The sequence below is a fragment of the Pipistrellus hanaki genome (genome assembly GCF_964339955.1).
Source record: "Pipistrellus hanaki genome assembly, chromosome: 2".
NCBI lineage: Eukaryota > Metazoa > Chordata > Mammalia > Chiroptera > Vespertilionidae > Pipistrellus > Pipistrellus hanaki.
The window spans coordinates 65,614,240-65,640,201 of NC_140504.1; the positions used below are offsets into that span (position 1 = coordinate 65,614,240).

At 40.2% G+C, this 25,962-nt stretch overlaps 2 protein-coding genes and 1 pseudogene across 3 annotated transcripts in view; 2 read left to right on the forward strand and 1 right to left on the reverse strand.

Moving 5' to 3' along the window:
• CIP2A (cellular inhibitor of PP2A) overlaps positions 1-25,962 on the forward strand; it is a 561,728-nt gene that overhangs the window by 166,197 nt on the left and 369,569 nt on the right. The gene's annotated exons all lie outside the window — the stretch shown is intronic.
• Positions 1-25,962, forward strand: part of MYH15 (myosin heavy chain 15) — a gene marked incomplete at both ends in the record, with an annotated part of 196,140 nt that overhangs the window by 81,794 nt on the left and 88,384 nt on the right. Inside the window, 8 exon segments of the mRNA XM_084870441.1 lie at positions 14,118-14,173; positions 14,175-14,179; positions 14,182-14,252; positions 14,405-14,457; positions 19,798-19,913; positions 19,916-20,093; positions 21,727-21,791; positions 24,281-24,349. Of these exon segments, the coding sequence (XP_084726567.1) occupies positions 14,118-14,173; positions 14,175-14,179; positions 14,182-14,252; positions 14,405-14,457; positions 19,798-19,913; positions 19,916-20,093; positions 21,727-21,791; positions 24,281-24,349 (613 nt within the window).
• Positions 16,717-17,507, reverse strand: LOC311617592 (homeobox protein TGIF1-like; annotated as a pseudogene). The gene has a single exon. The product of its transcript is annotated as a homeobox protein TGIF1-like (transcript).

A 25,962-nucleotide genomic window follows, 5' to 3' on the forward strand; every position in this document is an offset into this window, starting at 1 on the left:
GAGAGAGAATCATTGACTGGGCTGAACCTGAAACCCAGGCATTTGTCCTGACCAGGAATCGAACCGTGACCTCCTGGCTCAACTGAGCCACACAGGCTGGGCTAGTGATTGGATTTTGAGAAGAAAGCTCAGTCTGTCTATATATGCTTTAATTTGTTTCCTTGACCAAAGAATAGTGTTCTATCTATTTCTGAATAAAAAATCACCTCCAAACCTTGTAACTTAAAGCAATGATTTATTATTACCTCTCCTGGTTCTGGGAGTTGACTAGTTTAGTTTAGATGATAGTTGAGACTAGAGTCATCTGAATTTTTATTCACTCAGACGTATGACTCCTGGGCTGGGATATCTAGAACAGCTGGGGGCTGGTTGGACATCTTTTTTTCCATGTGACTTCTCGTCGTGTCTAGCTTGGGCTTTCTCACAACATGGTAGCCACAGGGAATATGGACTTCTTATGTGGCAATTCAAGGCACTAAGACCAAGTACATATTCCAAGAAACCAAGGCAGAAGCTGCAGAAATTTTTCTGAGACAGACTTATACTTGTAATGCAGTAAATGACTCTGTAGTCTCCCATCAGTTACAAGTCAGGTTCAGGGGTATACACAGAGTATGAATACCTGAGGGTGTGGCTCATTGGGGGCCATTCCACAAGGACGTATATACCTCACTCCCCCCTCACTCCTTTAACCCCTGCAATGTCTTTTATTTCCCCCACTTTCCTTAAAAGCATTCCCTTAGCCCTGGCCTGTGTTGTTCTGTGGTTGGAGCATCAGTCCACAGACTGAAAGGCTGTGGGTTTGATTCATGGTCAAGGGCACATACCTGAGCTCCAGTTTTGCTCTCTGGCCCTGGTCCAGGAGCGTGTGGAAGGCAACCAATTGATGTATCTCTCTTACATCAATGTTCCTCTCTCTCTGTTTCTCCCCACTTCCTTCCTCTGTCTTTAAAAGTTAATGGAAAAATATTCTTGGGTGAGGATTAACAACAACAACAATAACAAAAGTATTCCCTTTTATTTATTCTTTCAAAGATACACTGTGATTTCTGTTTCTAAAATCAGCATTTCTAAAACAAAGCTTAAAATTTTCTCCTGAAGCTGGTGTTTCCTCTGTACATTTCTGCTCCTGGCACCCTGGTTCTTCCCACATCCAGGCTCTAAATCCTGTACTTGATTACTTGTTTCCTCTTATTCTTTGCTTTCCAATCAATTACTGCAGCAGGTCAATTCTGCTCTGGTTTTATAGCTTTGCAGTCCACTCCCAGGGACATGTAGCACTCTCATTACCTATCAGCTGGACTGTCGCAGTGGCTTCCTAAATTACTATTTTTTGCTTCTGATGTTCTCTTTGCCAGTCCATCTTATCCAGTGTCCATATTAATATTATATTTCTAGACATGGCTTTACTGAATGATGCCCCCACTTAAAAGTGATCTTAAAACATCTGCCTTTTTTAAACTTAACCTGCTCCACAGAATGCCCAATTTCAACTTCCCATATTAAAATCTATCTATTTATGAATTCCTGTAGCACTTTTAGGGCCTTTTAAAACATTATGGCTTTTTAACTTTGCTTAAGAAGAAAGCATCTCTAAGGCAGAAACTAGGTCTTATTTTACTCATGTTTACTACATGTTTCATGTAATCTGTGCACTCCATTACCAACATTAACTTTTAAACATGCGGAATTTCACAAATTTTTGGGAATTCTTTGGCTCATAGGTTCAGTGACTTATTTAAAAGGTCACACAATTATATGTCATACGTGGGCTTCAACTCTAAATCCTGTGTGTATCTGTGGGTGACCACATTCTGCTGCTGCCTCAAATATCTGTTGGTAGGATAAATCGATTCTTTTCACTCTCAGAGGCACACACATTATGCTGAACTTTTCCTTGAATTGTTTATTTCATCTTTCCTGAATTATAATGCCAGAAATGCCAATACTCAATGGTACATTGGAAACGGAAGCATTTTCAAAAGCATATTATGCTGACAGAGAGGCCCGGAGAAATTTAGAAGTTATAGGCAATCTCACAATTATTTTGATTATTTTGAATTCCCATTGGTTCCTGCATTTCTGGGAGGCAGCATTTTTATGCATTATTTTAAGAACCAGCTTTAAGATGAATGTGCATTTTTTCCATTAACCTCTTCTTTTCTTGTATCAAAATTGGCCATCCTTATGCTTAAATGTGAAGTTCTTTTGAAGGTACAACCCCTTTGAATGTTATGTTCTTGTACAGGCCACCTTTAGAGAAACAATCTCATTATCTTTGAAGATCCTGTATATTAAAATACTTTGTGAAGTGAAAACACTGTACTGATGGTGAGCAGGATCCATGGATACCAACCTTTTGAAGCAACGTCTAAGGGCCAGTGCCTTTTCTGTCTGCCCAGGTGGCTGCCTACTTTACCACACAGGTATCTCTTGAAAACTGGGGAATCCCTGGCTCCTCTGCTTGCCACTTCCACATTTCATTGACTAACTCATATTATAGAGATCTGTGCTCTTTCACCCTAAGCAAACAGGTGCCTAGCATTGCATTCAGAGCCATAAACAGAAGTGCCATTTCTCACATTTGGATGTGTTCCTCATGGCCCAGTTAATGGGTCACCTATTATTGGAGACAACATAAAATAAAAATGATTAACAGTTATCATGTTTTTATTCATTTTCCTCTGGGACCCAGGATTCTTGACAATTTGAGCCAATTAGGACATCAATTTTCTTTGTGATTACTAATTCATATCTTAGGAATCTAGTATTTGATATTTTTATTTTTTTTGCATTGGCACAGGCAGTTAGCAGTTTAAATACTAATTCCAACACTTATTAGCTATGTGAATTTGGGCAAAAAGTATTCAGCCTCTTTAACACATTTCTCATTTATAAAACAGAGTCAACCTGAACTCCTGAGTAATGTGAGGAAAACAATGAGTGTGCCAAGTTTCATAAATGAGAACAAACATATTCAGCATTCAAAACATAATTACAAATTCCAGACCATCCAAACACTGTCACACTTGTCACTAGCCTCGCTTCCTTCTGATAGCATTGGAGAATGAGCCTGGCATTTAACATCAGTCAGTGCTCTAAGCTGTGTGATGCTGCTGGCATTGTGTGAGAAGCTGCCATGCAATACCTGCCAGGTGTGGTTTCACAACCCCCAACAAGCCTGGATGTGCTCTGGGACATCTGTGAACTAGAACTATATGACTTTCCTCGTTGGCTTCCTAATGGGCATGTACTTGATTTGGCTCTTCATTTGCTTACTAATCGGTGGATAAGATTCTAACCAAGTTAAAAAAAAAAATTAGGATGTTGGAGTTTATAAGGAGAGCTCGACTATGACCTCTAAGTAAACTTTAGTGGGAATGATGGCCAGGCTCTCATTAAAGTCTGCAATAATTTGAGTGCCTCAGACATTTATTTGTATCAAGCAATGTACTTGGGCTTGGAGATATAAGGAGATATAATCTATTAGTCTTTCATAAAACGTTTAGAATAGTCACTAGAATGAGCTTAAAAAAATCATTCTTCAATAGTGTACACCTCAGTTGAGATCTCCAGGATATGTGCTAATGCAGAGGTTCACCAGAGGACCAAACCTGGTATCATATTTTATATGTTCCTGATCCTTGGCCATTGCTCTATCATAAATATTAGGTTAACATTGAGATTATTAGATTTACCACCAGGTTCACCATTTCTCCAAATGTCTATAGGTGATCCCTTCTTTGTCTTCCTATTCTGACATTTCCATAGCATTCTTTCTTTTAGAGATAAAAATCTCATGAGGAAGTAGTATGGGTTGACATTTAATACGTGTAAGGAGCAAAACACAAAAAACAGTTTTGTAAAATCCACAGAACTATTGCACCCTAATATGCAAATAGACTGAATGGGGGAACAACTGAACAACTGAATAACTGGTCGCTATGACTTGTGCTGAACACCAAAAGCATGCGCAGAACATGGTGGGCATCGGCAGCAGGCCCCAGAGCATGGACCATGGTGGGTATCGGCCACAGTGCAATGGAAGAGCAGGTGATCAGCGGCACTAGACCAAGGTGGCGCTAGACCAAGGTGGGGTGCTGGTGGCTGTCATTAGGGCAAGCCTCTGATGGTTACTGAAAATTCTTTGCTCCCACGTGCTGTGGTCCTACCCGGAACTTGTACTTGATGCTGGCACCAGAGCCGCTGCTCACACCCGCTGTTGGCACCCAGCACTGGTCCCGATCACTGCTGTCAGTGGGTGTGAGCAGTGGCTGCCAGCTCTGATCACCCCTGAGGGCTTCTCCACTTCCCCCTGCTCCTGAGGGGTGATCAGGGCAGCGGCCATTGCTCACACCCACTGATGGCACTGGCCCTGTTTGCAGTTGCTGCTGGTACCAGCCCAAATCACTCTGCGCCATCAGTGGGTATGAGCAGCAGCACATCAGCAGGTGGGAGCAGGGCTGCCAGCAGACAGGGGACAGGGATCCATGTGGGAGGGACCAGCCAGGGGCACAGAGGATGGGCCAAGACCTGCCCCTGTGCACACCACAGCCATGTGGCTCACAGTTCCTTTCAAGGTGCACAAATTTGTTCACTGGGCCCCTAGTGTTAATAATAAGAATACAAATTAAAGCTAAGTAAAGAGGATATTACCATCTTATATTTGGCAGCTCTTGGTCTTGTGAATTGTTGGTTTCACAGTCATTGGCATTAGTTTTCAGAGTGTGGCAAGTGGTTAGATTAGTAACCTAAATATGTAGAAATGCAAAGATGAAATGGCAAATTTTTTCTTCTTCTGAAAAAACAGTTCTTCGAAGTTGCAATTTGGGATTGAAGTATTAATCCAATAGGGTTATCTTGAGCCTGCAGACTTCATGATCAGGAGGGTGCATATACTTTGACAGTTCAAATTTCTGTTGTTAAGACAACAGTGGTTGAGCATCAACCTATGAACCAGGAGGTCATGGTTCAATTCCCAGTCAGGGTACATGCCCAGGGTTGGAGGCTCAATCCCCAGGAGGGGCATGCAGGAGGCAGCTGATTAGCTGATTAATGATTCTCTTTCATCATTGATGTTTCCCTCCCTTTCCCTTATTCTCTGAAATCAATAAAAAAATTTTTTTTTTAAATATAGATTGCTGCTTTAGATCTATTTACTTTCTCCCTTCCTGCTTGGTAAGCTCTTTGGCAATCCTTCCTACTTCCTTCATCCCCTCTTTCCTTTGCCTCCCTTCCTTCTGTAACTACCCCTTGTTTTGTGAGCTCCTAATATGTGCTTAGCACTATTCTAGGCACTGGAGATATATTTGTGATCAAATAGAATTTTTATTCTCATGGAACTTATATTCTAGTGGGAAAAGAAGATGGTTAAATATTTAATATAATTAGGGAAGTGATTCCGTACTTCATCAGTATTTACATGTTCCCTCCCAAAAGAACAAAGAATTCTGGAGAGGGTCCAATATCCAGAGAGTTGAATTTCTCTATTGACGCATATAGTCTGAGAAGTTCAGGTCTGTTAGTGGCCCAGACCCTAAGTTTATAGTGATTGCTTAAGTTAGAAGACATAGTTTCCCAATGCTGGCTGCTGTCTTCAGGGCAGAAGAGAGCACAAGGGTCCCAGAAATCTCTCCTTCCCATTCCCTCCCTTATCATACAGCTAATTCAGCATGGATTTTATGAGCCATGTCCAACCCTTCTTTCTCAACTTGTAGGCTAATGCTGAGAAGCTCTGGAGTATGTATAAAGAGTGCTTGAATGAAGCAAATGTAAAACTATATAAAGTAACTCAGCTGGCAAATGACCTGACAGCACAGAAGACAAGGCTATGGAGTGAGAACAGTAAGTATACACACTGCTTCACTCATGGCTGAACCTCAATCCTAGCAGATTGGTGGGGGACCAGCTGAGATGATATACCAACTACTGAGCCTGAGTGGGCATTTTAAGATTCTGGGGGAAGAATGAGGCCTCTGATATACCCTTGTGTACAGACATGCTCTTGTCTGAGAAGGAATAACTCTGTGCCACTTTGGGAGGTCCTGCCTAGCTCTCTTGCATGAAAGGGAAAAGCAATATGCAATTGCTGGAAGCACTCAAAATCAAAAGATTGTAGGGGCTGTTCACCTACAAGACATATTTTATAAGATCTATCTCATTGAAATAGGCCTCTTTTCCCCTCATTTTTAATAATGAACCCATATATATATAGTCTGTCCACTTACAAGGACCATATAATTAGGCCTCATTATCTCTCTCACCTCCCTACTACTATTCCTGCTCTCATTCTGCCTTGGCCAAATCAACTTCTTTGTTGTTGCTTTGAACAAACCATGTACATTCCCACCCTAGATGCTCTATTTCCTCTGTCTAGAACCCCCTATTCATTCTGCAAGCCTTGAAGATGAGGGTTAATCAGCTATCCAGGGGAAGTTCGGATATGCCTTTTTGGGAAGGTGACATTTGAGCACATATTACATGCTTTCTCCGGGTTCTTCTTTTTCATAGTATTTAATACCTTAAAACAGACTACATATTTGATATAATAAATATAATTATTTGTCTGTCTCCATCTGCCAGAAGCTACATGAGGGTTGGGGGTCTTTGTTTTGTTCCCTGATGTATGTCAGTCATTTAGAGCAATGCCTGCTTCTTGTTGGTGCCCCATGAACATTTGGTAAGTTAAAAGTAGAAAAATGTCCCATGGTTTTTCTCTATAGTCAACCACTATTGATAGTGTGTGTGTGTGTGTGTGTGTGTGTGTGTGTGTGTGTGTGTGTTATTTTTTCATTTTTCCCAATCTTTTAAATGTAGCAATTGTTGACTAAATGTCCAAACCTGTAGATAATTTTATGAGTTTATTTGAGCCAAATTGATGATAATTGCCAGGAAGCAAAGTCTCAAAAGGTTGAGAAAATGCTCCAGAGAATGGCAGTTTTGCAGTTTATTTTGTACATTAGAATAAAAGGAGGAGATGTAAGGAGGGTTACATGAAATCTTCTGATGATAGATGAAATGGGCAGGAGAAAGAAAAGGGAGGGTTATATAAAAAGAAAAATAGAGACACATGCTTCTTTTACAGGATAGTTAACATTTACAGCACTTAGAGATTACATGCAGGCAACAAAATAGCAGTGATGGGTTCTCTGGTCTGGTGCTTTTGTGTTTGTGTCTTGAGGAGTCAAGGAAATGGATCTGTGTTATCTTAGATGCAAAAAGACAATAGACTTTCTCATTTACAGTAAATGGTGACCTTTGTCAAGGAAGCTATATGACTAACCACCTTGAGCAACTTTGGTTTAGGAATTTTTATGTTTAGATGATCCTCTAAGGTTACTGTCAGTTTGTTAGGCCTACCATCCAGGCCTCCCTTGTCAGGTTTAGTGGCCCTTTTATATTCACACAATCTGTTTTGGGGTTTTCTTTTTCAATTTATCATAAGCTTTTTTGTATCTGAGTCACTTATAATAGTTTCTTTTAACCCATCAAGTAGAGGTTAAGTTTACTTAACCTTGCCCTGTAACTTGACTTATTTCTCTGCCATGCACAGCATGTGGCTAGATGTTTGTCTGTAATTAGAATTATTTTTACTAATATATTCCCAGAGATAGAATTTCTAGGTCAGTGAAAATAAACATTATGTTCTTGATGCCCAGAGGCATTTACTTTAGAAAGTGAATAAAAAGCAATTAGACTGTATTGCATCCTTTCCCAGTGGATACCTCTAAATCTACAGACAAAGCTAAACTGAAATGAACGGGCATAACTGCTAATATGGAAATCTAGAAGATAAAAGTGTTTTTGGTTCCAGCAAGGACACTGAATAGGACTCTTCCTGTGCTGGTGACAGGGTACATAGCACAGCCTTGCTATAAACCCCCTAGTTGTGCCATTTATGATGTAGTCTGTGTGTATACTCCTCAGTCCAGAGACAAGGCTGGAGAATCCTATGCATCTGGCTCTGAAGGAACTAGTGTGTAAAATTTACTTTGATAGGCATTGCCTATTTCCTCCTAATTATTGCCATTAATTTTTCACTCACCATTTTTTTATAAGAAAATTGGCATGTAAGTGAAATGAAAGTGGGTCTGAGATGATAATTCTATTTAGGATGTAGGGTCTTTTTCTTCCTTTAGTTCTTATCTTTGCCTTTTGGGTTCTGTGTGAATATAATTATAAGTATTGTATATGCCTATCCAAACCTCCTCTCTCCTCATTGGGTCTATGCTCCAGATTTTTTTTGCTACTACCATCAAAGTATTTTTTTCATGCTCTTCCCTACCAACTTATCATATCCTGCTTTTAAAGGAGTTCTAATAGTAAATGTGGTCAGTGAAGTCATGTTAAATGAGTCCTGGGTCTGTAATATATGATACATTGGTCTCAATCCCCTGATGCATTGGCATGTCTTCAGAATCCTTTTAAATATGATATTTACACCCAGAAATGCTCAAAGTTTGGTCTACAGACCCTCCTCCCCCAAGGGATTATCAAAACCCCTTTAAGGGGCATTGAGGTTAATGATTTTATTACATTTTGACCCTGAGTGTATATCTCTTTAGTATTCTGTGAGATATAACCAGAAGGATGCATAAAGCACTTCTGTGACACATGATTCAGTTCTGAGCTGAGCTAGCAGTTTTTTAAGGAGGATCACATTTACTTGAAAGAATGATCGACAAACAAACTGTGCTAATTCAGACTTAGATACTTGGCAGATATTTCTCAAAAAATAAAGTGAGCCTGTCACTTCAAGGAAATAACTGACAATATTGGTTTCAATAAAATTGGAGCTTTTAGGCAAAAATTAGATTTTGGAAAACGTACATGTCATCACAAGCTTGATGGTTTTCAAGTCATAAAGGCTTTTTCTGACGAGACCAGTGGTGATGCTAAAATATGATTTTTTTATATTATGTAAAATGAAATGTGTCAACATTTGAAGATCTGCATGATTCAGTGAACACACATTTTTCAAATCACCACTGCATGCTGATACATAATAATGTGTGATAAAAAATCCACTGAAAGTTGAACATAGACCAATGAATTTAATGTAACAGTAAAAAAAAATCATTGATATGGTTTACTCCATATTGCAACTAAGAAATGTCTATTTGTTGGATTTTGATGTAGTAGCAAATAGTCACAATTATCTGAAAAGACTATCAAAATACATTGCCCTGTTCCAACTACATATCTGTGGCAGGTTGGATTTTCTTCAGATACAACAACAAAACTGTGTAATATATAGATTTAATTCAGAAGCAGATGAGATTACAGCTGACTTTATTAAACCAGAGATTTTTTTAAAAATGTAAAAAATTTAAAAGATTTTTTTTTTTAAATGTAAAAATTTTTTTAAATGTCATTTTTCACCTAATTTTTTAGGTTTTGGAAAATAGTGTTTTTCCCCCCTAAAAATATAGCTTATGTTTATATGTAAACACAGCATTAAGATTATTATTATTATTTCAACATCAACTAATACATATGTTAAATTTGGATACATTATCTATTAATATAAAAGCCACATAAACAAAATCTCTTTAGGACCTCAATAATTTTTAAGCATATAAAGTGTTCCTGAGAGCAACAGGTTTGGGAGTTGCTACTTTAGCCTACACAGATGCTTCCTTATAATGAGAGTTTTAGAACCCCTTTGTAGTAAGAGGGATAGGGATCATAAATATTTGGAGCTTTATTATTGCACTAATTACACTATAAAAACAGCTGTCTTTGTCCAGGATTGGATCATCTTTTAGTAGCATGTCTAATAACCAAGGCATTTCTATCATTAATGAAATAAGCTAATCAGAGAGTATAGACTAGAGTGTAATAGAATTTCCTCCTGTCATGGTCACATTCTCTACTATTAATGACTACTTCTAATAATTATTTAGCAATTAGTCTGTAAAATAAGTTCACACTCATTTGATTTTCATTAACAATATTTTATTATTGTTTTCCTTATTTTACAAATCAGGCAAAGAAGTATAATTACCTAAGAAATTATATAGTCAGAATTTGATAAAGCCACACATAATAAACAAGGGGCATGGCATAGAAGAAAGGATGTGTTCTACAGGGTTAAAAACTCAATTTGAATCTACCTCCACCAATTACTGGCTATGCATGTATCTCAATTACATTTAAGTAAGCTGTCTTGTTTCTCCCTTTGCAAAATGGGTTATATAATACCTACATTATCAAGGAGTTACTATAATTAAACTAGATAATTTGCATAAAGTGCCTACTCCATAGATGATTCTCAATAAGTGATAGCTAATATTATCTGTTATTGACTCATACTTACTACTAAACATCAGTTCTTTATTAGGGCTGTCTTGTGAGTCCTGGAAAGGATCATTGCCATGGTTTTGCTAATAACTGGACTCTCAAACCATTCCTAAATTCCAGGTATATGTGGGTAGGAATCATCTGAGTTGACCTTAAAGTTAACAATTAAGTGGGGGAGGCAGTATGAGGACAACCATGATTAACTTACTACATGAACTCTTCTGTAGATGAGTTTCTAAGGAGGCTGGAAGAAAAGGAGGATCTGATAAACCAACTTTCCAAGGAGAAAGGCACCTCCATTTGAAGAATTGAAGGATTGAAAGGACAACTGGAAGAGGATACTAAAGTGATGCATCTATTATTCTTCACCAATAGTTTGACGACATGTTTAAAGAAAAAATGTGTGATGGGTCGGTCAGCCTGCATATCCTCTCATATAAAAGGAAAGGGAAAGTGCCCTAGAAGTTAGTGGTGGTGATGGTAGGGGGCAGGGGGCATGTAGAACCTTATATGTGCTGGGAAGGACCCTGATCCATGAAGAATCTTCCTCAGTGATTCAATTTGCATTTCAGGTTTGTCAGATTTAGAGCAAGCAATGTATGTTTCCATTTTGCATTATAATGTGCACAGAAAGTCAGCAGGTTCTTTATGGATCTTTGATTTTGAAGTGCACTAAGAATAAAATAAGTGGAGCTAACTTAGTTCAATATTACTTTGAAATTGTCAGTAAATTATAGATATTAGTGATTTCTTCCTGAGAGAATATATGATGTTACTAGTAGGTGACCTCAGTGAAAGTGATTGTTTAAGGTGAAAGCATAGTGACTAAGATGAGAGATGAGTTATTTTAGTCCTGCAAATTCTTAGTTGATATTCAATGCATCTTCTTACTAAGACTCCAAAGTACCCCACTCACTTATACATAATTTCACTGTAAAGGATCTATTTTGAGGGGTAAAGGTCACTGAATCTTGAAACTTCTGTTTTTAAATCTTTTATTTTATTCCCTGTACGCTGTAGCTTATTTTCTGCATTATATATAATTTTAAAAATTACTACCATAGTTTGTACATTAGACATTATGCTAGAAGCTTCTCTCCTTTAAGTCATGTAGAATTATATCTTCATACATGAAGAAACCAAACTCTGAGATGACAAATTACGTGCCCAAGATCATACAGCAAGTAGTAAACTGTGCAGGGATTTAGGCCGATAATGAAATGACTTGATTTATTTTAGAACATTGTCTGGCTGCCTTCCCAGTACCTTCCAATTGGCCTACCAGGCACCCTTGCTCTGGCTCCAGCCTCCTTCTGTGATCTTACCTCATACATCTGCTTCCCTCATTTACTCCCCTCCAGCTACCCTGGCTTCTCTCTGCCTTTTCAACAGTCGCCATCATTCCTGCCCCAGGACTTTGGTAGCGGCTGTTCCCACTGCTTGAAGGCCCTTCTCCAAGGTCTTTGGAGATGATTAGAAGGAGCTTTTAAGTATTCTAGATTGTGTCAGTCTGTTTTATTGTCTTATGCTGCTAGCTATATTATTTATTAATTTGTTTACATGTTTTCTTTGTGTATCCTCTAACTCCTTTTTGGCTTCTTAGAGCAAAGACTTTGTCCTTGTCTCGTTTACTTTTGAAACACTAATGCCCGGGACAGGTGCTCCATACGTACAGGGTGTTTCCCAAAAACTGTGTAGACAGTTTAACAGCTGGTAATTCAATGATGTTTCTTTCTTTTCAGATTTAGCCTATTAGAATTAATAATGTATAATAAGTGTGTGTACATTTTGGGGCACACCCTGTATATATTAAGTAAGAGGAAGGATACCAATTTGAAGTCAAGTTTATGAAGTTCCAAGCCTGCATCCTTCTCAGGATCACCGTGTATTGTTGCTCCTATTCACCATCCAAAGGTGTCTGGCTGAGGCTGCCATTAACCAAGCCTTGTGCTTTCAGCTGCATCTGCTCCAGAACACACTTTCTAATTTGCATGAAGGACACAGGAGGACTGTCAGAGACCCCCTGTACTTCCCACTAGATAAGGATATCTCCTGGGAACCTTGCTTCTAGGCTAACCAGGTCACCATGTAAGTGGCAGAAAGATGTATTAAACCTAGTTTGCTGTCAAATAAATACTGTAGCCACTACTACACTACAGTTGGCTATCTAAATTTAAATTGATGTTAATAAAATTTAATAAAAATTAAAATTCAGTATTGACCAACATTGTACTTGGGACATTTTCAGTGTTCTGCAGCTACATGTGGCTAGTGGTTACCACATAGGGGAGTGTACATAAAGAATATTTTCCTCACTATAAAAAGTTCAATTTTCTGAAACCGGTTTGGCTCAGTGGATAGAGCGTCAGCCTGAGGACTGAAAGGTCCCGGGTTCAATTCTGGTCAAGGGCATGTACCTTGGTTGTGGGCACATCCCCGGTGGAGGGTGTGCAAGAGGCAACTGATCGATGTTTCTCTCTCATCGATGTTTCTAACTTTCCCTCTCCCTTCCTCTCTGTAAAAAAATTAATAAAATACATATTTTTTAAAAAGTTCAATTGGACAGTGTACATATAGAATATTTTCCTTACCATAGAAAGTTCAAGTTTGCAGGGGTGGAGAACGTCTGGCCCATGGGCCATATAAGGCCTGTGAAATCATTTAGTCTGGCCCTGCCCAGGCATTAGCAGTGAGTTAATTAAATGTTTGACCAAATATAGCAGGCTAATATTTAAATTGATAATTTTGTGAGGCCTGTGAATGATGTTATAAATATCCATAGGGTCCCTGGCAGAAAAAAAAAAAGGTTCCTTACCCCTATTTTAAAGGTTCCCTGCCCCGACCCGTGGGGCACAACAACGTGGGGAGAGGGAGGACCTGTGGAGGATGAAAAGAAGGGACGGGGCACAGAGAAATGGAGGCAAGACAGAATTCTGATCAAGCCTCAAACTTTATTTTTGGAATGGCAGTATATATGCAGCAGGAACAAAGGGGGGCAGGGTTGCCTACGCAGCGGGGTCTTTGACAGTGTATAATTGGTTTAGGCACTGAGTGACAAGGTGATAAGGTACCTGGCAACACAGGATTGGCTAACTGCCAGGGCGGTGTAACATTCCAAGGCCGGGCTAGCTATGGGGGAGGATCAGGAAGGGGACGTTGCAGAGATCCTCCGAGCAGGATGTGCTAAGCGGCAGGTTAATCTTTAGCTTCTGGCCAAACCCACAGGGCACTGCATAACTTCTGCTAGAAGGAACTTAATTCTAAGATGGAGTTGTATTTTCTTAAGACGGAGTTGCTTGTCTCAACTATGATGGCTCCCAACAGTTCCCTATCCCTGATGACATATGTTGTCAGAGATTTACCTGTGAAATAAAAGTTGTTGTTTTCCTAATCAATTGAATGAAAATGCTAGACTAAATCTCAGTGGTTCCTCCTAGTCCAAACAAGATCCAAATCTTATATATTGCTAAATATGAATCTTATTGCCTAAATGATAGAGAATGTTCTCCTTGCTACCTCTGCATCCTCCACTGTTTCCAAAACTCCAGGCCTGTCTATTGGTGAAGCCCACATAGTCAGGCTGGCATTTCCCGAAATAGAACTCTCTCGCCTGTTTTAACAGCAGCAACCAGATACTTTCATTTTCCTCTGATTGTCCCATATTCTATTTCTGATATTATCTTATCAGGTTCAGGCTCAGCTTGGACTTGTGGCAGGTTGTTATTAACCTTACCTAACAAAATGATGTCACCTCCAAGCCTTTTGTTGTTAATGGTGGTGGTGTCTTTTTGCATTGTGTATTGTGTCCCATATAGTCGCAAAGTGTCCTAGCCCAGTACCTGCAGTCAGCCAAGCGTGACTGTGACCTTCTGTGAGAGTAATATGAAGAACAGGAGGCCAAGACTGAGCTGCTCTGGGCTCTCTCCAAAGGCAATATGGGGGAGATAAAAGATCAACCGAAGGACTTGTATGCATGCATATAAGCAAAACCAATGGATAAAAAACTCTGGGGAGGGAGGGCAGGTATGGGGGTGGGGGGGCTATGGTAAGATATGTACACATATAATACCTTAAAAAAAAGAGGCAATGCTGAATGCTGCAGTGGAGAATGAAGTATGATGACATCCAGAGAACTGAAGACTTGGAGGATGCCAAGTGAGTAGAGCAAGTGACTCTGAACCTGGAGTTAGTTACACAGAGGAGCATGAGAATAGGGACTGTGTTCTTAAGGCCAAGTGCATGAACAAACCCAAGACCAAAGCTGAAAAAGCCATCCCTAGCAAGAAGCATGTTCTCTGGAGGGGATAAAAATTACAATAATAAAAAATGATGAAGACTATAGAGCGCTCCTGGAGGAAGAAAGAAAGCTCTTTCTAAGGGAAGGAGGGAAATCTTCTTAGGTGTAACTTTGAGCTATATTGGATAATGGACTAGCACTTAAAACCCTGTATTTCATTTGTAACACCAAAGTAATTGAGTTCATGTTTTTACAGGTCTTTATAATTAAAATAATTGAATCTCTGGTCTTCAGCTTGTAGACCACACATTGGTCTGTGGAGAAGGACAAGGATAGTTGAGAACATGTTAGGATCTGCCACATGCCTTATGAAATAATAGTGTCATTGAAAAGAAGTGACATTCAGGCCACCTTTGGAATTAGAATATCAATTTTATAGCCAACACTATATAAAGGCTTTTAGAAGTTCTTCTCAGGAACTACAGAAGTTTGGGGCTCAAGTAAATTAAGACTTGGTACCACAGTATAGTACTGAAGCATTTTCTTCAGAGATCAGACGAGATCGGGCGCGTTCAGGGTGGTATGGCCGTAGACCATTTTCTTCAGAGATCAAAGACAAAGTATGCTTGAGAGAAAATGTCAAAAACATTCCAGTTTATAACCCATAAAGGTTTACTCAAAAGACTGTGTTCCTGGCTGGGAAGCTTGGCAAAAATCCAGGACAGGTTAATACAATTCTTTCTAGCTTCAATTGAAGATACTCTTTTTTCAGTTCTTCACCTAAATCTTTGCGATACATTGCTGTGCCGTTGCTGAATAGCTGCTGTGTTCTGTCCCAGAACGGGCACCAAGTGATCATCTCTGTAGTCACAGTAACTTACAAAGGGCTTTGGGATGACAGATACTAAAAATACCTGCAGGAGGTGTTTTATGAACTCTGGACCACAGAAAAATGGGGCTTTCAATGAAAATGTCCCTTCATATCCAAAATATGGCACTTGCTAATAAAGTAAGATTTTTTTCTTCTAATATAAAGGATGTGTTGAAATTGCTTATCAGTCATTCTATTTGGTCTTTTTTAAGAGGCAGAAAAGAGGGAAAGTATATAGACTACTTTATGACCACATGGATTTGTTGGAACTACAAATTGTTCTTCTGTCATACATGACAGCTAAAGAAAAATAATATGGTAATAGCTAAAATTATTTTTGCTTTAAACTTAGCTGAACATTGATTAAATAAGGCATTGTCTGTATTATGCTTTCTCTCTAAATCACTCCAGGGAGGTAGAGCCATACAAAAAAAAAATCTAGGACTCTATTTTTTTTTATTGGGAACTTGAAGATCTATGTCTTGATTACCAGGCTTGGAGTCACATGATGAGTTAGTTTTGTGGAGTCTTGCTCTCCTGAGACCGAGTTTCTAAATCCCCCAACAAGAAGAATTTGGTTGTTTAATCTCCCACATACCCATGTATATTCTAGATAACTAAGTAGGTACTTATGATTATCAAGTTAAGCAAAATTGTAGTCAGTATTAAATGTAGAACATTATCAGTGTACTGGACAAGCCTGATTATAGCACTGACATGGCTATGTTCTGCTGAAACCCCTTAGTTCTGGGCAAACCAGCAGAGTTGGTCACCCAAAGTAAAATCCTTTTTTTCTGGTACCAATTGAGCATTTCTAAAGTACTTAAAAATACATGCAGTATTTTTTAAGAAAAGTACTTTATTACATTATTTTAAAAGGCATCAATCAACTAGATTCATACTTGTTTGAAAAAATTTTGAAAATTTATTAGGCAGTATGTGGACATCATGTTCCACATGGGAATGAGAAGATGTTATAGGTTCTCAGTATTGCAGTCTGAAAGTACACCAACCAAAATAAAAGGGGGAAGGGAGGAAAAATCACATGATCTTGGGAACCATATCACATTATGAATAATCTACTAAGAAACATTAAAAAATATAAACACCTTTGTTTCTACAATAGCTTTGAATTTATAATTGCTGGAATGATTTTATTCAATTGAAGACATTTCAGTAACAGGAAGCTTCATTTTAACAATCCCATGTGCAAATATTAATAAAAATATATAAAATAATGCAATTTATTTTTTGTCATCACCTCAGCAATCATAAAGTTTATTAGAACTGTTTTGCTTAAAAAGGGTTAAGCTGTAAGTTTTGCCTAAAGCTTCATTTCTGGAGCACATTTGAGTGCAACATCCACTAGAAGCTGAAATCCACTAAAATCCTGGTTGAGGTCTGGTGGAATAGGGGGAAGAGTGTTGAAAAGACCACTTGGTCTATTTGTGTTTGGTCCAGTGTTACATGTGTCCTCTGGGTACATGAAGGAGGTGTCTGTAAAGTTGCTGGCTGCTATCTGCTGTATATATTTGGCTGATAGAAAGGCACAGCTTTCAATGCAGTCACAGTGGTATGACAGATCACAGATGGATGAGCCAGAATGGATCCTGTAGACAACAGCTTAGGGGACAGTGGCCTCCCTAGGGCTGGGTTTGGTCCAGGAGTACAGGAATGAAATGGGCTCTCCTTTAGAGCTGGCATGAAGTTTTTTATGACCATTTCTGACTCCACAGAGCTCACTTCAGATATCTTGGCCCCACAGTGGGAAATTGTGAACTGATTTGGATCTTTGCCATCCTTTCTCAGCATGTCAGGGAGGAGCCTTTGGCGGGCGTTGATGAACCAGTTACAGACCTATAGTGTAGATAGATGTGTTTGCTGGAACAGCAATGCTTTTTCTTGCTCTGAGGGATAGGCATTGTATGAGTGCTCATGCAATCAATCTCGGAGACTCTGCACAGATTCCTTGGGCAGGTTGCCCCTTTTTCTTCTCTTGCCTAAGCCAGCAGGAGAGGAAAGGTCCAGGGGGATGTCCATGCTGTCATCATCCTCAGTCTCACTGCCAGAAGCAGCAACACCATTCTCGCTTTTCATTCTGGAGCTCCCCTCCTGGAGTGGGGCACCACTGAAGGCTGAGGGGCAGGAGCAGAAGCAGGAGCATAGGAGGCAAATGGTTGTCCTCCTCTGGGTAATGTGTAGGATGAGCTCCAGTAATTATTGCTAAGCCAAGCGCTCAAATCCAGGCGCCCACTTCTTGGATGAAATTCAAGGGACACTTGGGCTTCCTCCAGGTGGGATATTCTAGCAGCTGGCCAGGGGCTCTCCCTCACCCATCCACTCCCCTCCCCACTCTGATCCTCTGTTCCCCACTCCTTTTCAGCACACTTGGGTGCTGTCAGAGTGAGAGGAAAGTAGGGAAGGTTTATTTGACTCCTGTTTCAGGTGGGGTAAAACATCCTCTTTTTTCAGCTTTAGTTATATTAATAAAAGTTTAGATGGCCCATGTGCCCTCATGTCATCACAAGATGGCCACCCCCATGTTGTCACAAGATAGCTGCCCCCACATCATCACAAGATGGCTGCTGTAAGATGGCCATCACAAGATGGCCTGCAGGGGATGGCAGTTGGGGACAAATGGGCTGGAAGGAGAGGGAAGTTGGGGGTGATGAGGCTGTCAGGAAAGGGCAGTTGGGAGTGACCAGGTTAGCAGGGGAGGTCAGTTGGGGGTAACCAGGCCAGCAGGGGAGAGCAGTTGGGGGTGACCAAGCTGATATGGGAGGGCAGTTGGGGACAATCAGGCCAGCAGGGGAGTAGTTAGGCATCAATGGGGCCAGCAGAGGAGCAGAGAGGGGGCAATCAGGCTGGCAGGCAGAAGCCGTTAGAGCCAATCAGGCAGGCAGGCAGGTGAGTGGTTAGGAGCCATCTATCCTGGATTGTGAGTCAGACATCCCTCAAGGAGTCCCAGATTGGAGAGTTCAGGCTGGGCTGAAAGATACCCCAGTGCATAAATTTTGTGCACCAGGCCTCTAGTTTGAGATATAATTGACATCTAATATTGTGTATGTTTGAGATATACAATGTGATGACTTAATACATGTATATACTGCAAAATCTTTGCTACAATAAGGTTAGTTAACCCATTCTTCACCCCACATGATTACTGTCTGTTGGGTTGTTATGGTGAGAACATTGAAACTCTACTCTCATAGCAACTTTCTGGCGAACAGTGCAGTATTGTTTGTAGTCATTATGGAGTCCATCAGAATCTCCTCTTCACCGTTCAGGAAAATGAAGCAGAGACATGAGGTGACTTTGAAAGCAGTAAGCCAAGAAAAGTTGTGAGAGCCCAGCTCCCAGCTCCCTTCCTGGATGTTGGGCACAGACTGGTTTTTGTAGGATTCCATCAAGAAGGGGCATTGTGACCACATTGCTCTATTGGGCTAGTTGTGTGGCACAAGTGAATTCCCAAGGGCCCTTTTCTGAGTAACTGAGTAACCAATGTCACCCCAATAAATTAAAACAAAAACAAACAAACAAACAGACAAAAAACAACAACAACAAACAGTAGATGAGAAGAAGCTATGGTACTTGTATTTCATCTAAGTAGTATATGCAGGAAATGTGAGCAGGAGAACACATTTCATCTATTCAAAAGCCCCACAGCTCTGGATTGTGGAAGAGGTGGAAGTGGCACTTTAATAAACTACCCCATCTCAAGAGATGCAGATAGGGGCTAAGGTATCCCCTAAGAGCAGTGGAATCTATTAAATGAGCTTAACAGTTGGATGGATTGGGGTGTATAAATTTGGGCAAAGGAACTGAGATAGAAAAGACATTTAGAGAAAAGAGATAAATTGGGCCACTTAGGAACTGCATAAGAGGGAGAGAGAATGAGCAGAAGAAAGCCAACAGATGTTCTTTGGAAGCAACATAGCCAAGGAGCTCTTTAGAGACTGGATGTGCCTAAGGATGTTTAATAGTTGCTTACTGTTGGTAGAGTATTCAGTTCAATCTTTCTCTTTCTCCTGTTTCTTATGAAGTCCTCAGTATGCTTTGTTGCTTATTTAAGGTTTAGATTGAGCAAATACTTACAGGGACTCAGAGATACCCAGTTCCAAGTCCAGGTTGGAAAGGGGTAGGGGAAATAAAGGACACATGGACACAGAAGTGGGACGGTAGTCAGGAGATATCTGGGTTCTATAAGCACAAGGAGGTCATTTTCAGACACAAGCTGCTTCTACTTCATACTATTAAGCCACCCGATTCTGTCCCCATGTGCTCTCTTTAGTCAAGTACAAACTGGTTGAGCTCTTTAGGTTGTGCTCTCTTTAGTCAAGTACAAACTGGTTGAGCTTCACTTGCCATTTGGGTCTCCCTCTCTCAGGAAGAAGCTGGCGATTAGGCTGCAGAAGGCTGCTGGAGCCATGGGGGTGGCCAATGCCAGAAATGACTCCCTGGAGAGGACCTATATCATTTACCACCTGCAGCTCAACCTGGGAGACGCCTGTGGGACCTGGGGAAGGCCTGCCCTATAGCAGCCATGTTGGACCAGAAGCAGCAGTACTTTGTCAAGTGCCTGGACTTCTGGAGGCAGAGGCTTGAGGAATCTCAGGCAAAGCTGGATGCCTCTCAGGAGGAGGCTGGGCCTTCAGCACTGAGCTCCCAAGCTCAGGCACACTTGTGAGGAGAGAACTGTGAGCCAGGAATCCCTCCAGAGTAGGGGTGTCGAACTCAATCAGAGAAGGGGCCAAAATCTAAAATCCAGCCTAAATCGCGGGCCGAATGGTTTACTGAACAGTCATAAACTGACAATGTCATAAACTGACAGCGGAGTGCAGTGATGACAGCGCGGTACGGGCCACATTGCAAGGCCTGGCGGGCTGGATTTGGCCCTCGGGCCTTGTGTTTGACACATGTGCTCCAGAGGGAGAACTAGTCTCTACAGGGTCTGAACCGGGTTTGGAGCCAGAGCAGGAGCAAGGACCTCGGGAAAGCCCAGGCTGCAAAGGTAAGGCCGACACTTCAACACTGGCATGTTCCCACTCAGGTTTTAACTTTTTCATTTTTTCTTACTTAAAATTTTTTTTTTTTACTACAGGTATTATTTTTATTCTAAAAATAAGAATACTTTTCTATCTTTAGCTCCCAATTCTATTATGTAAAGGAAGCCACAATTAAGAATTTTTTTTATAACCATAGCCTTACTAAAATTTTCCATGCATATATCCATGAATGTTTTTTTTTACTCAAATTACACATTATCTTACACCTTTTATTTTTTCATTTATCAATATATTTTCTAATTTTCAAATATTTCTACAGCCTAAACTACATGCCAGGCACTGTTTTATATATAATTATTTATTATTTAATTCTCAGAACATTCTTATGTGTCAGTTTTTGAAAAAAAATATGTAAAATGCAGACTACATTGAGTCACATAAGGTTAAGAACTGGTCCAAAACCACAGTCAACAAGTAGCAGATCTGAGCTTGCATCTGGCATGTACACACTTAAGTAGAGGACCTGGCTGTGCCACCTTCCTGTGTGCCTGTGATTCTTTGCATGGTGACCTACCATGTGATTGTCTATAGTTACACAATGTTTTATAAAGGTGACTAACACTTAAGTAGCCTTTATTCATTTTTCAATATAGTTTTTCACAATTATAAGTTACAAATACTTCTATGTTATATATCTCTGTTCTTATACTTGTGGGCATGTAAAAATATTTCGATAGGATGGAGTCCTAGAAATGAAAACACTAGGTTAAAGGAGTGAATTTTTAAATTTTGAGATAACGCCAAGGAGCCCTTGAAAGAGGCTACCAGCGTACATCAATACCAACTGTGATGTGCATCAGAATCCTGAGACTCCCTGGGAGCAGGTTCATTACTATTGGAGGCATGAATAAAACTTGCTTTCTTTGTTGACCTATATCCATGACCAGGTCACTGACTGGGTTTACCAGAGGTGCTGGAACAGTAGTTGGAAAACTTAAGCTGTATCGGAATCACCTGGAGGGCTTGTTAAAACGGCTGAGTTTTTGACTCATTAGGTCTCGGAGGGGGTCTGAGAATTTGCATTTCTAACAAGTTGCCAGGTAAGGTGAGTGCTGCTTGGTCTGGGTGGGTTTTGGACTGAGGTCTGTTTCGAAAGATCGCCAAGTGATTCTAAGGTGTGGTCAGTAGAGGACCTTGGGATCACGTCTTCTGGGAAGAGCTTACCACAGAAGGATTTATTATTCACATGAGAATGGCTATCCATTGGGTTTGTTTTTGTAACTGTTTAAAATTCTCACATCACACCACAGTCCAGGATCTCAGAACCAGAGGAGAGGCAAGCTCTTGAGCTCCTTCTACTGCCCCTGGACTGTGGGTAATTCCAAGAGCTACTTGGCCCTTCTCCATACCTCTTAGGTATTTGAGGCTTCCTCCTTAAAGAAGCAGAACTGACAATGACAATATCAGGGGTGGAGGTTTGGATGCCTTACTCTGACAAAGGCTTGTGTTTTTGAGAGGCTAGCCATGGACCCTCAAGAGCCTGAGCTCCTTCAGATTCTTTGGTCTACCTGGCTCATCGCATTGGCTTCTGGCAGACATTGACCTAGTTTATGCTTGAGAAACCCACCCTGGTGTTGAGTGGCAGCTGACAAAATAGCAGTCACTGGTGTTGCTAGCTACACATCGACACTGGAAGTGTAGGGATTCTGGGTCTGTATTTCGAGCACCGCCAGGCAGAATCTGGCATTGCTCCAGCCAGCAGGACTACCCTGTGAAACTGTACAGGTGTTCAATGCACAACCCTGTAAGAAGCACTATACTCACTGTAGGCAACTTTCTGGCAAATGAAGAAAGATATGTGTTTTCCTTATTCAAAGGTCCCTTATGTGCCAATGGTGGCCTTGCTATCAAGTTACCAAAGATGGTATAACAGTCTCAGTGGGTCTCTGAGAACAGTCTTCTTAGCTTGATATCATGGGTCTGAGACTGGTTCTGTGGGCTACAGTTTGGAAATGGCACCAGGTGTTAGATCTGTGGGGTCAGACCAAATCTAGAGTCAGCAACCATGGTTCTTGAGTTCTGGTTAGGAAAGAATTCAGAGACAAGACTCAAACTATAAGAGAACACTTATTTGGAAAGTCACAGAGGTAGAAGAAGTGAGTGGAAGAAGAAATAGGATCAGGAGACAAGGTACAGAGGCAAAAGAAGGGCCCTTGGAGCTTAGAAGTGAGGAGGGTAATGGTGACAGGCATGGGGGAAAAGGAAAGGTGGGGAAGGCTCTGACAGGCTCCCAGGAGAGAAAGCACCCTGAGTCTTCCTCCTAAAGGATTTTTAAGAAGATTTTAGGGGAGATCCCAGGAGAAGATCACAGTGGAATATTCCGCAGCTTTCCAGGTATGTCCTACCAAGGTTGTGATATCCACTGGTGCCAGGGCAGAGGGTCATTATTCAATTCAGTTGGTCCTGAGGTCAACTTTGGTTTCATTGTCTGGTTTTGCTGCTTTTCTGGGTCTGGAGCTGAAATACAACCGAGGTTTAGATATTATCTCTAGAGAGGAAAGGTCAGGGGGGGGTCCAAATAGAATGACCAGTGATATGCTAGGGGAGGAAAGGTCACCCTAGGGGCAAGATCTCACCTTACAATTGTCCTTTACTGGGCACCTAGGACATTCCACCTAGGTGACCTTCTGTATCTGTACCCTCTTCCTTGCTCTGCTCACATCTGACTAGCTGTCTACCACAGTTCCTTTAATTTTGCTCTTATTTTTCCCTTTCAGAAGAGATTTCTAATCTGACAAATTGACTGAGAAAAGAAAACAAGAAGTTAAGTGAAATAGAAAAGGTGAATAAAGAGATTGAACAAGAGAAGGCTGAAGTCCAGGTGGTGCTGGAAGAAGCATGTATTACCTTCAGGTAGTAAAGACGATTTTTATCATTGGGATAAAGCAGAAGGTCTACATTCCAGCAACAACAACAACACAGTGACACCTGATAACAACATGGAAGGTATAACCAGTGTGTAGACCCTCAAACTTAAACCTCAAAATGGGCATTATCAGGGGAAGGGAAGTGGCTTACTGGACGTTTGGACAGTTAGGCCTTTCCCAGGCTCTGTTGAATCGGAATCTACATTTTAACCAGATCCCTTGGTGTTTCATGTGCACATTAACATTTGGGAAGAACTGACCTAGAATATCACCTCATGTGTAGTAGTGGTTCAGTAAATATTTGTTGAATATTGAAAATAAATACCCTCACACTTTCTCCTCTCTAAACAAAATCAATCAAAACACGTTTCCCCATAAAAATTTAGGTAATTTGTTAAGGAAAGCTCATTTTGTGTGGGCTGTTCGACAGGAATATTTTTAGTGGCATGGATTAAAAGTTCAGGAAAACTCTGATTTTAGCCAGAACTCTAGAACCGCAGTGTGATTGAAAGGACTGCTGAGAAGAACATTTGTCAAAGAGGGTGATCTAAAAAGGTAGCCACCCTGTCACAGTCATTAAGTAGTTAACTAGAGATGCAAAACCTCCTTTCTAAGGGTTGAATTTCATTTGCTTGACCCACCCTTAGAATGAGCACCCCACCCCCCCACTCACCCTCCAACAGAAACAATGATTTTTTTTAGAAGACACAGCAGTCAGTTTTAGTCAGGGCCCTTTGGAAGTGTGATAGTGGGAAATTAGTCTCCAGAGCATTGCTTTGTGCCAAGCAGTGTGTACTGCATTGATCTCACCATGCATTTCTGTGAGAACCCTGCCAGACAGAAGCCGTGTTCATATTTATTACCCTTGCATGTTAAGTTGTCAAGTGGACAGCACTTGATGCAGCTTTTGCCTTTTTTGCATAATTGTTTTCCAAAGTCGCCTACATCTTAATCCTTGCAATTAGCAGTGGGGAGTACCCTAGCAAAGCTGGTTCTTGTAAAATTGGTAAACCTTGTTTCATTTACTTATTCCCTTCGGCTGGCTCTCTGGGTATTCTAGCTAGGGACATTCTAAAGCTACTACCTTAACCCAAAGAAGTAAACTTCTATGGTAGAAGTTTCAAGCACCATGACAATCTAACGAGATATATAATTGGTCAGTACCTGCAGTCCTGTAGAACATATAGACATCTTGGCATATTAAATTAACTACTATCAAAGGTGAGACTACCAAGGCCATAGCACTCATACCATTTAGTACCAATAGATGGCATTTTATTCTATTCACATTTTCTCAAGCTTTGTCTTCAGCCACATCCATAAATACTTCATCACCTTGGACATGTATTTGTAAAATTGGGTTATTTATTTTCCTGGGTGAGCTTTTATGAGAAACTTTATCAGATTATCTCTGAAGTCACAAAACTTAAATTATCCCAGGTCACCTCTTACAGAGATTCACTTTCTCAGTGCAATCTGGAGGGTGAGAGGTGGCAGTTCCCCCAAAGAAAGAAAGGGTACCATTCCCTAGGAGGAAATTGCTATCCAAGTGTTTGTTTTTTTATTTATTTTCTTTTATATTGAAGGTAGTGTTCAGAGAAGAGCAGGAAGACCTTAGTCATATTAAAATTTCTAACCTTTCTTATTTTTGCTTTGAAACTTCTACTCAGTTTTACTTTTTGCTTTTTGTGGTATATGCTAATCACTCCTTACAAAACACTACCATAAAAGTTATTCCTTCTTTCAGGAAAGTCTGCCAATTGTTAACTGACCATAGATTGTCATCACCCCTTGTGCCCTACTTTAAAAAAAAAAAAAAATATATATATATATATATATATATATATATATATATATATATATGTTTTTATTGATTTGAGAGAGAGAGAAGAAGAGATAAACAAGGAGAGAAAAACATTGAAGCAAGAGAGAAACATGGATCGGTTGACTCCTGCACACACCTCCACCAGGGACCAAACCTGCAACCTGGACATGTGCCCTGACTGGGAATTGAACTAGCAACTTTTCAGTGCACAAAACAATGCTCAACCAACTAAGCCTCACCAGCCAGGGCCCCTGTACCCTTCATAAACACCTCCCTTAGTATTATCCAAGTGCTTTTTTTGTCTTTTACATACATTTTTAAGAACAGGCTTTAAAAATTTAATCAAGCCCACATTTTAAAAATTGAATGACCTTTATAATAACCCTGGTAGTAATTGCCTTATCTTTAAATATTCAGAGGACTAGGAGATCTCCCTACCTGCCAAAGCAATTCATATGAAGTAGTAGTAATAATTAAGGTGATAATGGCTCACACTGAATGTATGTGTCAAATGCTTACTAAATTCCTTTGTTGTTTTTCATATGACAGTATTTGGGCACTATTCTGTTTCTTGCTTTCTGAATGCTTTTAACTTTTTCTCTATCCCTTTGTGATATCCAGAATTAAAAGATTCCAGGTGGAATCCTCATGCCAGTTTGATACTTTTATTGATTCATCTCAAAGATGGAATGCATTATAAAAAGTCGAGTAATAAATTTAAAGGTTTAAATAGAGTCATAGACAAGATTGGAATTTTATATTTTAAAAATGCTTTAGAACTCTAGCTCTTGAAC